Source organism: Danio aesculapii, chromosome 11 (assembly GCF_903798145.1).
Source record: "Danio aesculapii chromosome 11, fDanAes4.1, whole genome shotgun sequence".
NCBI lineage: Eukaryota > Metazoa > Chordata > Actinopteri > Cypriniformes > Danionidae > Danio > Danio aesculapii.
Window position 1 is genome coordinate 16,010,236 of NC_079445.1, and position 15,957 is coordinate 16,026,192.

The 15,957-nt window shown below is 36.7% G+C and overlaps 2 protein-coding genes across 2 annotated transcripts in view; one reads left to right on the forward strand and one right to left on the reverse strand.

Moving 5' to 3' along the window:
• gpr179 (G protein-coupled receptor 179) overlaps window positions 1-12,696 on the reverse strand; it is a 34,525-nt gene extending 21,829 nt beyond the window's left edge. Inside the window, 5 exon segments of the mRNA XM_056467884.1 lie at window positions 4,009-4,220; window positions 6,843-6,939; window positions 11,273-11,381; window positions 11,799-12,143; window positions 12,145-12,696. Of these exon segments, the coding sequence (XP_056323859.1) occupies window positions 4,009-4,220; window positions 6,843-6,939; window positions 11,273-11,381; window positions 11,799-12,143; window positions 12,145-12,683 (1,302 nt within the window). The 5' untranslated portion in view covers window positions 12,684-12,696.
• Window positions 12,697-14,718: 2,022 nt separating this feature from the next.
• Window positions 14,719-15,957, forward strand: part of socs7 (suppressor of cytokine signaling 7) — a 42,405-nt gene continuing 41,166 nt past the window's right edge. Inside the window, 3 exon segments of the mRNA XM_056468835.1 lie at window positions 14,719-15,772; window positions 15,775-15,854; window positions 15,856-15,953. Of these exon segments, the coding sequence (XP_056324810.1) occupies window positions 15,058-15,772; window positions 15,775-15,854; window positions 15,856-15,953 (893 nt within the window). The 5' untranslated portion in view covers window positions 14,719-15,057.

The window sequence follows — 15,957 nt, forward strand, 5'->3', positions numbered from 1 at the left end:
TTAAAGTCATTTTGTTAAACTGTACAGTGGAATTTTCAATATCAAAAGTCGACAGAGAAAAGGTCCTATAATGCAACTCATAACTGTAAATAAAATAACACCGTGAATCACACATTATGAACATTTTTAATGAAATTATGTTTTACAGTGTATATTACTGCTGTTTTCTCACTGCTGTCATTTCTGTTATCATTGCAATGTTTTTATTTTATTATTGAGAGAAAAGCACAAGCACATATTTACATATTCATTTAAATTCATTTTATCTTCCTTCCGAATCTGGTTAATGGATATGGCCTTCGTTATCCACTTGGAAAGGCTCAAAAGATCTAATTCTAAACAAAAACTCTTTGCTACCTGGGAACCCTTTCTCGGATACAGACCTGAAACGTGTTCAATCTAAATCCAGCATCCCTCATGAAAACTGACTAGTACACTACCTTATAGGACTTTTTGATGACTACATACCCTGTAACACTACATTTCCAACGTATCTCCAACAGGTGATCCCACATGTATGGCAATTTATATTATTTACCTGCAAAGTGTGAATATTCTAAGACAATGTTTGTTTTTTCTGTTGCACTTAAAAAAAACTTAAAATTAAAGTATAAAAAAATATTCATTTCATCTCAGCAGCTCGAATGGCATATCCACTTCAAATAACTTTAAATAAATAACTTACAAAGCACTGAATCACATTCAATTTTCAATACATTAAAGGGATAGTTCACCCAAAATGGAAGATTGGCATTTTTAACCTTCACTTGTCACAAACCTGTTTGAGTTTCTTTCTTCTGTTTAACACAAAAGAAATGTGAGAAATGTTGAAAACATGTAACTATTGACTTCTATATTATTTGTTTATCCTACTATGGAAGTCAATAGTTACAGCTGTCTAACATTTTATAAAATATCTTCTTTTGTATTCAACAGAAAAAAGAAACCACTTGATGGTGAGTAAATGCTGAGTATATTTACTTTTTTGAGTGAACTGTTCCTTAAAAGCTGCAGTCCGTAAGTTGTGCCTCTTTCGTTGCCATCTCTGTTATAAATGTGCAATTTCGCTTTTTTTTAGAAGCATATTCTTTACGTAGGTTGAGGGTCAGTGCGGATGTTCAGGGCAGATTAATCTAATCTAATCTAATGCAGTGTGGATACTGTACTTTGGATTGAGAGATTCTACATCTTGACAGTTTTTTAAAATATTTTTCCCCAGGGTTTTAACCTTTAATTTATAGGACAGTAGAGAGTATAGACAGGAAAGTGTGAGGAGTAGAGAGAGGGGAAGGATCGGCATAGGACCTCGAGGCGGGAAATGAACTCGGGTTGTCGTGAACACCGGAGTGCCATGTGTCGACGCACTAACCACACTATAAGCACCAACTACATCTTGACAGTTTGACGCTCATAGGATTTTTTTATAAGAATATGAAATAAGAATTGTGCTACATACATGATTATAGGTGCCATACAGTACATTCAATAAGTTAAATTGTTCTCTGATATCTACACAGAAGATTTGCTCCAGGTAAATTAAAAAAAAACAGAAAAAAAAAACATAAATGGTATATATGCTCATCTATAACCAGAGAAATTACCCCTAGAACATGATTCTTAAACTCAATTCCTGTGCTGCTCTGCACAGTTTTGCTCCAACCCTAATCAAACACAACTGATGCAAATAATCTTGAACACCTTGATTGGTTGCACAAAACTGTGCAGAGCTGCGGCCCTCCAGGAATTGAGTTTTAGACCTATGCCCTAGAATGAAAAGTTAGGGTTTGACCATATTTGGAAAGATTGTGAATATTAATGAGCTCTGCTGTGACGCTCCGCATGCCAGTCCCTGCGCATTCTCTCTCTCTCAAACACAAAGCATGATGTACTCCAAAAATATTATATGTCATGTGTCAAAAAATATTTGACCAAACTAAGTAGATGCCTTGTCAAATGACAATCATTTCAACTGAAGTCCAGATGAAGTTTATGTTAGGATCGAGTAAACTACAGGCAACTATGTCTGCTTCTCCATTACTGCTCCTGAGTTATGTGTTGTAAATGAATTGCAGTTTAATGTATAATTATACTCGACAAAAAGGGCTGGCAGAGATGTATTTAGAGTGTTTGTGTGTTTAACGTATATGAAAACACAGACAGGAATTATTATCAGCCTCCACATAAACAGATCATTGCTGTTCTTCAACTCAAGTAAAAATACAGTAAGAGTTGAGTGATATGACAATGCATAAATGTGCATTAAACACGTATACTCAGCAGTGTACATGTGTTTGTTGTTCATTACAACCTAGGTGGCAAATTACTTAATATACACATTAAAATAGCAAAATATGCATTTAAACATGCCTTATCCCTCTTTGGGGTGGCCCTGAATAAATGTATAATCCATATTTTCTGTGTTCTGACAAGCTGTGAACAGATGTTTTACAGAACTGATCCTTTACTCTCCATGCCTCTTTATTTTTTTAAAGTGTCTCACATACAGTGCCTTTAAAAAAAATCATTATATCCCTTTGAATTAATGACTTTATTTGTCATGCAGCCTGAAATCAAATCACATTTCAAATAACTTTTCCAGTCTTTGATAAGCTTTTGTAGCTCTTCTTATGGCCACAGCCATATCATCCTGCAGCCCAAGAACGGTTACTCACTGAAGCTATCAGGGCTGAGCCTGGTCAGTACCTGGATGGGAGACCACATGGGAAAACTACCTTGCTGCTGGAAATGGTGTTAGTGAGGCCAGCAGAGGGCACTTAACCTGCGGTCTGTGTGAGTCCTAATGCCCCAGTAAAAGTGAAGGGGACACTAAACTGTCAGTGGGCACCATATTTCGGATGATACATTAAACCGAGGTCCTGACTCTCCATGGTCATTAAAAATGCCATAGTACCTCTCGTAAAAGAGTAGGGATGTAAGCCCGATGTCCTGGCCAAATTCCCTCCATCGGCTCTTACAATCATAGCCTCCCAATGACCCCCATTCCCTGAATTGGCTCTATCACTGTCTCTCCACTCCACCTATAGCTGGTGTGTGGTGAGCGCACTGGCGGTTTTTTGGGTGTATGGCCATACACAATAAATGTGCTATATAAACACACATTACTTACTTATAAACAGTGCCTTTCTACAACTTTATCCTGAAGGTTTTTTGAAAGCAGGGTGTAATGTGAGTAAAGGTATAGATTTGCTCAGGGTGTGATGATTTTCCATAGGCACTTTACATAATATGTTTAATAAAAGCTTAGATAAACTTAAAAATATGCGAGGAAAAAATATCATTGTTGTAATCTCACAAGGAAATGTTTTGGTGAATGAAATATTAATCTTCCGAATGGTCTGTTTTCAATCAGATTTTACACTTACGAGATTTACATGAGAACGAGGAAACAATGGAGTTTGAGGCTCATGGTATATCATTTCCATGTACTCAAATCTTATTATTCAGCTATGCCTGTTCTCAGAGTTTCATTCTATGGCATACAAATCGAACAATTAACTTAGATAACATCAAACTGATCAAATTATTATTGTTAAACTTTGTTCTAAAACTGTTAACATCGGGATGAATTTAATACATATTAGCCTTGAATTTATATTTCAATATCTCTACAATGTCTAATTTCATGCGGGGAAATTGTTCTTTAAACCAAAAAATCTAATTGATAGAACTTGATCCCTCTTTTTCACCATTTAATTCCAGTTGCTACGTCACGTACTGATGCAATATTTCCTGAGAAAACAGGTGCCACTCAAATAATAAAACATTATTCCAAGCTCAATGTTGTGATTAGGGTTATGGTTTTGAACACTGGCTGGTTAAGTACTAAAATTAAAAAGTCTGTGGTTCATTTAAAATTTCTGTCTGTGGTTCACTTAACGGTCAACAGTGTAACTAATAACATCAATTTCTGAATTCTACACACAGTATAGTCCCTTTAAATGATGCCATATTTTCTCCATATTAATCAATTATGTTCTTTAAACTGACCTTGGTTTTTCTGCACTGATAAGCCACCAGCATGCTGATTAGCACGAGGATCATGAAGAGGCCCTGCACTGCCAGAACAGCCGTCCTCAGGAGCCAGTCCTCCTGCACCCAACATGGGGCTCCATCCTCACATTCAGCACAGCCGGGCCAGCAGGGCACACACACAGGGACTTCTGGGTAACAAGCTCGGGTGTTATTCTCACGGTTGTTCCCTGTAACAACACACATCATCATTTGTTGTTCTTAAAAAAAAACTTAATTCTGTGGTTATTTAGCTGTTTTGGATTTTAATGTAATACACTTATTACTTTAACCCATAACAATCATACGGTGTAATTAATGATGCATTATTAGTTAAAAAAAGAAAAAGACCTTTTAGTCTGAATCATTATAATGTTTCTGCCATCCACAAAGAGAGGAAATTGTTATTGATCACACAGCAAACTGAATAAAATAGAGTATATAAATGTTTCAAAAATTGTTTATAGCCTGGTTGTATTCAGTTGTTTTATATAATACTATTTGGCGCAATATAATATAATATTAGTATAGTATAGTATAGTATAATATAGTATAATATGATATGATATGATATGATATGATATGATGTATGATATGATATGATATGATATGATATGATATGATATGATATGATATGATATGATATGATATGATATACGATACGATACGATACGATACGATACGACGATACGATACGATACGATACGATACGATACGATACGATACGATACGATACGATACGATATAATATAAAGCCAATGGTTCTCAGTATTAGATGATATATAATATAATATAATAATATAATATAATATAATATAATATATATAATATAATATAATATAATATAATATAATATAATATAATATAATAATATAATATAATACCAATGGTTCTCAGTATTAGATGATATATGATATGATATGATATGATATGATATGATATGATACGATACGATACGATACGATACGATACGATACGATACGATACGATGCGATGCGATGCGATGCGATGCGATATAATATAAATAATATAATATAATATAATATAATATAATATAATATAATATAATATAATATAATGTAATATAATATAATATAAAGCCAATGGTTCTCAGTATTAGATGATATATATATATAATAAATATATATAATATAATATAATATAATATAATATAATATAATATAATATAATATAATATAATATAATATAATAAATATAATATTTTTATTGACTCTTTTTACCAACTTTTTTTGCACTTATAAAACTAAATTTCTATTCTTGGAAAACACACACATATACATGTAAACGAGGGAATATTAAAAGTGTAATTTCTAGACCTGGTAAACTCATGAAATTATATTTATCAGGTAATCTTATTGTAAAAAGCCTTTTATTATTTTTTAATCCAGTAAATTAGAAATTTCTAGAAAAGTATTGGCCTTTATTAGAAAAAAAGCTGTTATTGTACTGTATTGTATACTAAACAGAAAAAACACACAAAAAAGTGTTAAAGCATGTTTGTTGCCCTTCTTATTATATATACTATTGTATATTAGATATTATTAAATACTATTAAAAGCATGGGCGTATTTAACTAATAAGTGAGGTAAGCAGCTGCTTAGAGCCCCTGGAAATTTGGGGGGGCCCAATTAATACCTAGAAGTACAAATTATACGTATACATTATAAAGTTGAAGTCCAAATTATTAGCCCCTTTGTTTATTTTTTCCCCAATTTCTGTTTAACGGAGAGATTTTTCCAACTCTTTTCTAAACATAATAGTTTTAATAACTCATTTCTAATAACTGATTTATTTTATCTTTGCCATGATGACAGTAAATAATATTTGACTAGATAATTTTCAAGACACTTCTATACAGCTTAAAGTGACATTTAAAAGCTTAACTAGGTTATTTAGGTTAATTAGGCAGGATAGGGTAATTAGGCAAGTTATTGTATAATGACGGTTTGTTCTGTAAACTATCAAAAAAATATAGCTAATAATTTTGACCTTAAAAATGTTTTTTAAAAACTGCTTTTATTCTAGCCAAAATAAAACAAATAAGACTTTCTCCAGAAGAAAAAAATATTACACGTATATTACACAAATATTACGGTATATAACAGACATACTGTAAAAATTTTCTAGCATCATTTAGAAATTATTTAAAAAGTAAAGAAATTCAAAGGAAGCTAATAAATCTGATTTCAACTGCATATAGCATATATATATAGCATATATATATACATATATATATATATATTATATATATATATTATATATATATATATATATATAATATATATATAATATATATATATATATATATATATATTCTCTCTATGTAGTTAGGGTCTAACAAAACGTTACATTTTTCTAAGTTTGTCCCCCACAATGAAATAGCTTTTTTTTTTTTTTTTTTAGCTTTTTTTGTTTTTATTTTAAGAAAAATAAATGTTGAAAAGACGATTGAGTGATTCAATAAAAAGACAGAAAAAATACAAATAAAATAAATAAAAATACATATTAGGAATGCATAGTAGAACTGTTAAAAACAACCCAATTCTTAAGGGTTTTTGGGAAAACTTGATTGTTTTATGTTTAATCTACTTAAATTAGTAAAAACTAACAAGTAAACTTTTATGTTGTCCCAACACTAATCGTTTGTGTGGAACCCAACATTTTTTTACAGTGTGTTTTTATGTGAAAAAATAAAATGAAATAAAACATTTTAAGTGTTAAAAGTCTTGAGAGAATTAATTATTTTTTTCAGGCCATGTGCAGCAACTCCTTTAATGCAATTAATTGCTTACTTTTGTTCTGTATGTCTGAGATTGGACTGTAGTAGCCCTTTTTACATCGGCAGCAGTACTGACCCATCCGGAAACCCTGTTGTGGAATGGGCTCACACTGGGAGAAAAAGAGAAAAGAAAAGTCATACACTTTTGTCTGCTCATCTGCTTTACCTTCATCAGTAAAGAAATTTGTTGCTCCTAGAAAGGGGAATGAGCTGCCAGCGGCTTTGTGTGATGGTGTGCTCTCTGCTTTCTGCCATTAATTGCATGTGCAGTCTCTCATCAGTGGTTTATCTGAGAGTCGGCTGACCCACACATCAGACTCACTCTGAGTTAATCTAAGCTAAATCCTAAATGGAAGGGTAATACCTCTATTGGCAGAGCTTGATCTTTTTATTCAAGGAAATCCATCACTGTCAGCATACATTTTTATGTTGTTTTCGGTTTTATCATTATTCAATCAGGTCGAGACACAAAAATGGACAGTTGAGCCAAAAAATTGCATTATTGTCAACAAAAATTACTCATTCCTAAACCCGTCTGAGGTTTTTTCTTCTGTTGAACACAAAAGAAGATATTTCGAAGAATGTTGCAAAGCGGTACCTACTGACTACCATAGTATTTTCTTTCCTACTACAGAAGTGAATTGTTACAGGTTTCTTGAACATTCTTCAAAATATCTTCTTTTATATTCAGTAGACAATTGTAATTCATAAAAGGTGTGGCATAAATACATTAAACTTTGTATGACTATATATTCTTTATATTATGTGTAACACTGTATCTTACAATAGGATTCATTAATGTTTGTGAATTCACAACAAGCAAGGAGCAATTCATTAGTTACATTAAATATTATTATAATGCTAATTAATATAAAATACTTCACGAAGTTGTTGATGAAACAGATTATATCTACTAAAAATGTAAAACATTGCAATAAGGTGCCATCAGTTAACATTTGTTAATGCAGTGGATAACTAACTAAACATTAGCAGTATTTTTTTTGTTTTTTTATTATAGTAAAAGTATTTTAAAGTACAACTATCATTTATTAAAGTTTATCTGATAAATGTTGACATTGTTTTTGAGGAATATTTGATTATTAGCTTATTTAAACAAGTGCAGTTGAGAAATTACTGTAATAAATATTACAATTTCAATGGTTAAAAAAACTAAAAATTCTACAGTAAAAATCTGTAAACTGTTAACCGTAAAATGACTTTTAGGATTCGCTACATGACACTTCACTTTTTATGCTGCTTTTTAGTTTCTTTCTCATCATTGATGTACATGAGAGTTTTATGCTAATGTTTATGGGATCATTTTAATTCTATGTGTGTAACCATGATGTTTAGAGTCCTATCATCCACCTGGCACAATAAGGCACAAGGCGTGTATGGCACGATTTGTTGCTATTTTCAGACCAGCACAACCCATTTGTATATTATTAGCAGTATTAAGTATTACATGCATATTTATACTTGTTCGAATAAAAACAAGTTAAGATTTGTCCACCTGTCGGGTTTTGGAGAATATGCATCACAATATGGGGCATAAGAATAGGACATGTGTTTGCATATAACTCAGTTTTTTGACCACACTTTATTATAATTGTTCATTTTTTCATTTGCTGGAAATTAGAATTGAATTTAGAAATGGTTTTGAAACAAATCTTTGTGCTTAAGCAAAATTAAATATGTAGGCTAATAGATGTCTTAAGTAGAGTGAGTTTTCACCGTTTCCTTACTCTACGTAAGTATAGGAATAAAGTAAAGAGTAAAAGTAAAGCGAAAGATGCCCAATGGAGGAGACTCGTCCTTTATCCTTGCACTTCAGATGGTCTGTTTAACAGTTTTCTCGCCAGTAAAGCTTTCAGTTTTCCATGCGCCATGGCACAACACAAATGACTCTTAAATGGAACGGGACATGAGCTCTGATTGGTTTAATGCACGTTATGCTCAAAACACACCCATAACTCATTAAGAGAATAAGCACACCTCTGCTAGACCATGCGCTAAGGCGCAGACTGTTTTTTTTCCATGCTTACAATAGCAAAAGTGGATTCGAACATAACCTTAATGTTTTTGCGCCACGCACTTTAGACTGTGAGCTTAGATTGTAGAAATAGATCCTTGAGTGTCTCCTATACATTAGTATCTCTCTGATTGTGGGAAAAGTTGTTTGATTTGAACACAAAGGTATGACATGTAGATGTTCGTACTTCAAAACTCTGGTATGTGATACTGTAAATGAATGAAATACGGTAATTTACCACAAAAAAATATGGAAAATTTTTTTAATGGTTTCTACCATATTTTTTGCTGTAAAGTTCTGGCAACTACAGCTGCCTTAACTGTACATTTTACAAAAAAAATTTTAATAAAGTACCAGTTATTCTGTACCATTACTACATATAATTAGTTAACTACATGTACTTATATGTTTAGGTTTACAATAAGAAAGTTGTTTATGATTAGATGCATGTAATTTTGCATGATTCGTTGTTATTACTGAATTACATAGAACATGTGTACACTGTAGTGTTACCGTAACTCTTCAGTTAAACCAACACTCATTTTTGTATCTGCATTTTACTGAAATACATGAATAACTATAGAGAAAAATAATACATCGAAGAGTGTTGGTAACCAATAGTTATTGACTTGCACAGTCATTTAGCTACTGGTTTCTAATATCCTTCAAAATGCCGTATTTTGTGTTTAGAACCACTTCATGGCGAATAAATGAGGTCAGAATTTTCATTTTTGAGTCAACTATCTCTTTAAATACCCATGTAAATATATCATACATCATGTCAAATTAATATTTCATACAATTAATGCATCATCATGCCACAAAAAGGGTTCTATTAATACTCTGCTCCTTTCATTTATAGTCGGATCAAGTCAATTCTCATTAAATTCATTAAGTGTGCCAAATCCTGCCGTTGTTTAACCTGTCAACACCTGTGAGTTTGTGTTCTGGTAGGTCAGGATGAGGGGGGGAATGGAGGGGGGGGTTGAGCTTCAGCTCTCTGTTTGGGGGTCAGAGTTGGGTGGGTTGGTGGGGGGGGGTTGTGTATGTGAGCATCACAGGATTATCAGTCTAATCCTTCAGATCATCCTGCACCCAGTGCTCACATCTTTAAATAGAAGGTCTGGATGAAAGTGGGAGGATGATGATGGAAAACAGTGGGAACAGGAAATGGAAAATGTATATGACAGGCCAGCAATTTAAGGAGTGAAGCAGGTGATGTATTAAGCTTAATAATGTACAGAGTGAGAGATAGAGAGAGAGACACCAGTCTTATGAAACGTAGTATTATAGTTAAAAGTCGCCATTGCTTGGCTGCGCATCGATGGATTTGCTCTTCAGTGTTTGGACTTTCAGCAGTGAAATTTAAACCACACTGAACTGAACTTAAACTCTGAAAACTGGAATGACAGAGTTTCAGTGTACTAGAACGTCTATGTTAAGCTGCTTTGACACAATCTACATTGTAAAAGCGCTATATACTGTAAACAAACATGAACTGAATTAAATTGATAAAGTGGACTTCCCACCAAAACAATACTAAATATACTGTAATTTGACTTTCTTTAGTGGAACACAGATTTTGGATGTCTGTCATTTGGATATGACAGAATTAAGGAATTTTGGGTGAACACATATAATCTAAATTGTGGCCGTTTATTAAAATTTTAATCCAAAAGCCTGTGGTGTAATTTACAGAATAAAGAGATCAAAGTCAATAACAAAATTTCAAAGCTAACCTGATGGCTACAATACAGTAGAGAATCAAGCATGCTCAAAGAGAAAAAAATAAATCAATTCACCACCAATGTTCTCTTGACATTTAGTCAAGCGTTTTAAATTGATCTATAAATGTGCTTTAGCACTGCTTGTCCTTTGGTTAATGAAATTCATCCTCTGAACATATGGCCTATAAAGTACTTTTGTATTAATTGTAGATTAAAATTCTTTCTGTTTCTTCTTCCAGATGGTGCTAATTTTTCATCCTGACCATATGAAGAAGAGCATTACATCTAGTCATTTCTTGAATGACAATAAAATTATGTTTAGCATCTTTTAATATCATATTAAATACCCAGTTTATGTTTTTTATTCTTAAATAACAGTAAAACTCGAATGTTGATTGATATTATTTGCTGCATTAGCTAAAATTAAACAAATAAACTGTATTAACTACATTATGGTTTCTATATGAACTAGTTTTTATATGAACTAGTATTCCACAAAAGAAAGTAGAGGATTGGAAATACATGATGATGAGAACTGACTTCATTTTTAGTTCCCTTTAACTAATCTTTAGAAATTAAATTTACCAAAATTTTAATGAAACTTGATGACATGTGCCTTGGACATTGACATCATGGCCATTTGTAGACCTACAGTAAGTCAGTCTGAGGTCAGTAGCCTCTCACCTCCATGCTGGTCCGGTTACACTGGTGTGTGTTTGCAAACCAGAAATCTCCAGTGGCACATTGATCCACGCTAAATCCCTGGATGTTGACGTCGACACGAATCACACCCCTACCACCAGAACACAAAGAGAAGCAACAAAGTAACGGTAATTATAGTAAACTTGAAAGAAGTAATTAAATTAATGGGATAGTCCACCCAAAATGGACATTATTTAATGATTTACTCACTCTCATGTCTTCGCAAACCTAATAACTTAGTTTCTTCTGTTAATTTTTTTTCCCCGGACATAGAGGAAGTCACTGGAGTCCAATGGGTTCAATTTGGACCTCATTAACTCTCCTTGTATGGGCAAAAACATTGAAACACTTTGAAATGTATTATTTTGTACTCCACCGACTAAATTAAGACAGAATGTCCATTCTTACATGAACTATCCCTTCAGGAGGACACGTACAGTTTTGAATGACATTTTGAGTACACAAATGAGAAACCATTCAGATAAGAAGTTAAAGAAAGTGTACTGACCTGAACTCTGGGCTGAGGTCTGGCTTTAACCCATAAAATGGCATTGAAAGGCTAAGTAACCACCCTGGCAAAAAACGGCCATCAACACACTCAAGGAAAGGACCTTCACCCCACTGAACCCCACTGCTATTAATCACATAACTGTCCCCACGTGCCCACTTGGGAGTGTCTAGGGTGCTTAGGTCATTTAGAAGAACCCGTTTAGACAAGGCATGGAGGGGCGGAGAGCTGGACTTGAATATATCAAACCAGCTTTGGTCAGGAGCAGGAGGACGGAAGCTGGTCCAGGCAGATGTCAGGTCCTGCAGGAGAATGTCTTGGGTTGTGCCTTTGGAGCACGGAGCACCAGCTGGGCTGTTGGATTGTTGGGTCGGCGTCAAATGTTAGAAAAGCTCGTCTGACCAAGCCTGGACGATCCCCTTCAAGCATAGTCCGGACTAGTGCATGGTACCACTCTATATCCTCCCGTACACTGGTTTCTCTCAGCTCACTAGCTTGGAATATTAGGTTGAGAAAGTTGGCAGCATTGGTCAGAGATGCTATGGCTTGGTGCAAAAGGAGGGAGAAGTCTCGAGGTGGAGGTCCTCGCCGAACGGGCAGCTGGAAAGTTCGTGTGCAGGTAGAGGCAGCCAAGGAGGACGAATCGCCATTGTAGAAGTAGCTTTCTGCAGCGGATCGGTCCTCCACTGTTACAGGAGGTAGACTGGTGGCTTGGGGGCTAGGGGACAAGCTTCTTCCTGCTGTGATATTTGGGTCAGTCAGAAAAGGTGTTGGGGTGAACTCCGAGCTGGAAGAGTCCTTGAGTTCAGACACAGTGCTGAGCTGAGCAGAAAGTAGTCTAGGCAGTAGCAGAAGTAGAGGTAGCACACTAGCAGATGGGCCCATACTTTTAGTAAGTGCTTCTCCAAAGCTTTTTGCGACGAAAAGGATCAGCTTGGCACTTTGTCACGTCCTGAAAGATGCTTTCAAAATGCAGGCCTCCATTTTTCTTTTCCTTGCTCTCCCAAAGATGCCTCACTCGCAAAATAAGTGTGCACTCATACACGGACACTCGTTTTCATAGCTGAAGGTGAAGCTCAAGAGGGTAGGCAGCACTCAGAGTTCTATGCGTCCTGAAATAAGCTGGTCGTGTCCACCCTGGATGTGATACTGTCCGGGACCATGAAGACTCGGATCTCCAGCCTGTGTGGAGTCAATTAGTTGGCAAGAAACTGACGAGAGAAACAGAGATCAACTAGAAACTGACAACATGTGGAATACCCCTGGTTCTCACTCCGCTCACCTCTTCACATACTCTGCAGTCTAAATCTCTCCCTCTCTCCCATCTCTCTCGCTCCCTCTCCCAATCTCCCGGTAGTGGTGAGTGCTGAGAGAGGCACATCTGTTAATGTTGGATTGTTATGATGAGTGCATGTGCATGAGGATGGGCTGATGGATGAGAGGATGGGAGGGTAATCCTCTCTGTTGGGGTATGCATCAGAATCTCACCGCTTTGTGGATTAACCCAACACTCACCGACTGGGTCAGTCATGAGTGGTCTTTTATGGACTGTATGTTTGCGCTACTTTGTGCATCTGTGAACATGCATGCAAGTCTGCATCTGCTTGGCAAATGAAGTGCAATGTTAATCTCTGATAGAACTCTGATAGCATACATTTAATGGAATCAGACAAATAAAGAAAAGAAAAAAACATGTTGCACATGTGTACTACATGAATGAACGTCTGTCAAAGATATGCGTGTGCGAGAGAGAGAGAGAGATGATTCAGACAAATCCAGTCATACTGGGTAATGCAGGCGAATCCTTGTTTTGGTGCCATGGCAACAGGGCTCTGAGATTCAACACTCATTCCTGTGGGGCCCCACCCCCATTCAGGACTGCAGAGGCTGTGGCTGTTTGTGTGCCCCTGTACATATAGTGCATCACACACAGACATGGACAGTTCTCAAAGCCCATACAGCGTAAATGGTTTTCATGGATGAATATGTGTGTATATGTGAGAATGCTCAGCAATGTCTAACAGCTTTGTGTGCGTTTAATTAGAGATGATTTATTCAATGCATGTGATAACTCTCAGATAACATACTGTGAAGACACATTTTCTGCTGGATATTTGCGTAACCCATGACTGTAATAAAATTCATAAACTCTTTGTGTTATGAGATGGCAGGTTTTAAAGGGCTCTGTGAACATGTGTAAATGTTTGTGTATAGCGACACCGTTCGGTCCATCAATGAAATTGCATTTTACAAATACATAGCAAATGAAAAGTCTTGACCACAGAACAATGGGTGAATGTAAACAATAAATGTATTCTCTCTATATAGGCATCTTTGAGCATTTACATCATGTGCGGTTATTTTAAAATATTTATATTTCCATATTATATAACGTGTTTTAGCAAAGTGGTAAAATAATTATTGCTGCTGATTTATTACAGATTGACATATAAATGAATTAAAATGTTTTTAAAAACTAATCTTTCGTTTAAATGCTAAAAACTTTTCTATTTGCATTGATATCATTATTGTCTAAAACAGCCCGCATAATGTTTAATGATAATAAATCATTAAGTTATACTAAATATAATAAATTACATATTTTACGCATATTTTGGGGTGTATTATAAACATTGCGTTTGGCATGATGCTTTAATTTTTGCGTGTCAAAATGAGAGTCGTCAGAAAAATAATGAAATCGTGCAAGCAAATCGTCTTTCACTCGTAATGCAAGAATAGTTTCGTTCGTCTGAAAGGCGATGCAATTGCAATTGATGCATCATAAAACATCAGTTGGCCAGGCCATCTTCCAGACAACAGCGCGCTAAATGACATGAAAGCAACATTACAGCACGGTGCACGTCACTAAGGGGGACAGCACATAGCCTGCAGCCAAGTGGACAGCAATGGCACCGATAAGACCAAACACGAAACGCATCGAATTTGCGGAAGTGAGCGGGCGGGTGGGGCCTCGACAGTAATGTGACCACAGACGCCGTTAGGATTGCGTGAAACGAAGCGTTATGTATGACCCTACAAAGACCCGTGGAGATTTTTAAGGCCGGACGCGAAATGAGACGAGGACGTGCGCAATGTTGAAATAGAGTTTATATGCACTAATTGTCTGGCGCTGTGTGAGGGGGCTAACTAACACCAAGAGGATTACCATCATCATCATCATCACACAACCGAGATCTCATGACTGGAGCAATGTGAAACGCCGATATCGCTCATTCCTTCAGTATATTGAGGAATAATAATGAACAACGCGCAAGATATGTCTCCCGATTTTGTCTTGATGCGCCTGGTCTCCGCGGCCGAAGATGACCGCTTGGACGAGGAGAATGGGAATCTGTCGTCGGGCACTGGACTGACAGTGGCTATCAAGGGGAACTTTGAATGCACGCAGAATCACGGCCACATCTCGGCCGTGAACAAAGCTCCGCAGGCCAGCGGAACGGAGGCACCTGACGCGGGAGTGATGGCGACCAGACCTGCGCTGTCTGTGCCGCCGCCTCCTCTCCATTCAGCCGAGGCCCACGGGTACGATCTCGCCCACCGAGGTGGAATGGGGCCTCAGCTGTTGGTATTCAGAAACATATCGAGAGACTCTGAAGGATTTGCCGAGAACAAGTCGGAGGATCAGCGAAGGGCTTTTGAGGAACAAGCGGTACTCGCTTCCGAGTCCGGCGCTGTGGACGCTCAGCATCCGCCTACATGGACGCTGCATCCACAGCTCAAACTGCCAGCGGTTGCTACGGATACGGATGGAGGCGAGCTCTGCCACCGGCATCGCTTGATCACAGACCAACAGGACTGGCCGCCGGTTGTGGAGCACAAAACGAGCTCGATGACAGCGCAGCTGCAGCTCCAGCTCCCCGAAGGTCCCGTTCTGGAGCTCGCGAGGAAATTCGGCGAGCTGGGAGTTGCTCCGGTACCTGAATTTCTGCTCAAGGATGGAGAGCTGCAGCACTGTCCTGTCAAAGCGTGCTAGGCTCGCGGGGGGATGCGGAGGGAGAGGACCCGACCGAGACCAGCGATGCTCTTCTGGTGCTGGATGGAGGGCCTCGGGTCAGAGGAGGTGAACGGCCTGGGCATCAACGCCTGTCAGAAGCCCGAGTCCCAGACTGCAGAGCCCGGTGCGTTTGCGCTCAAGTGT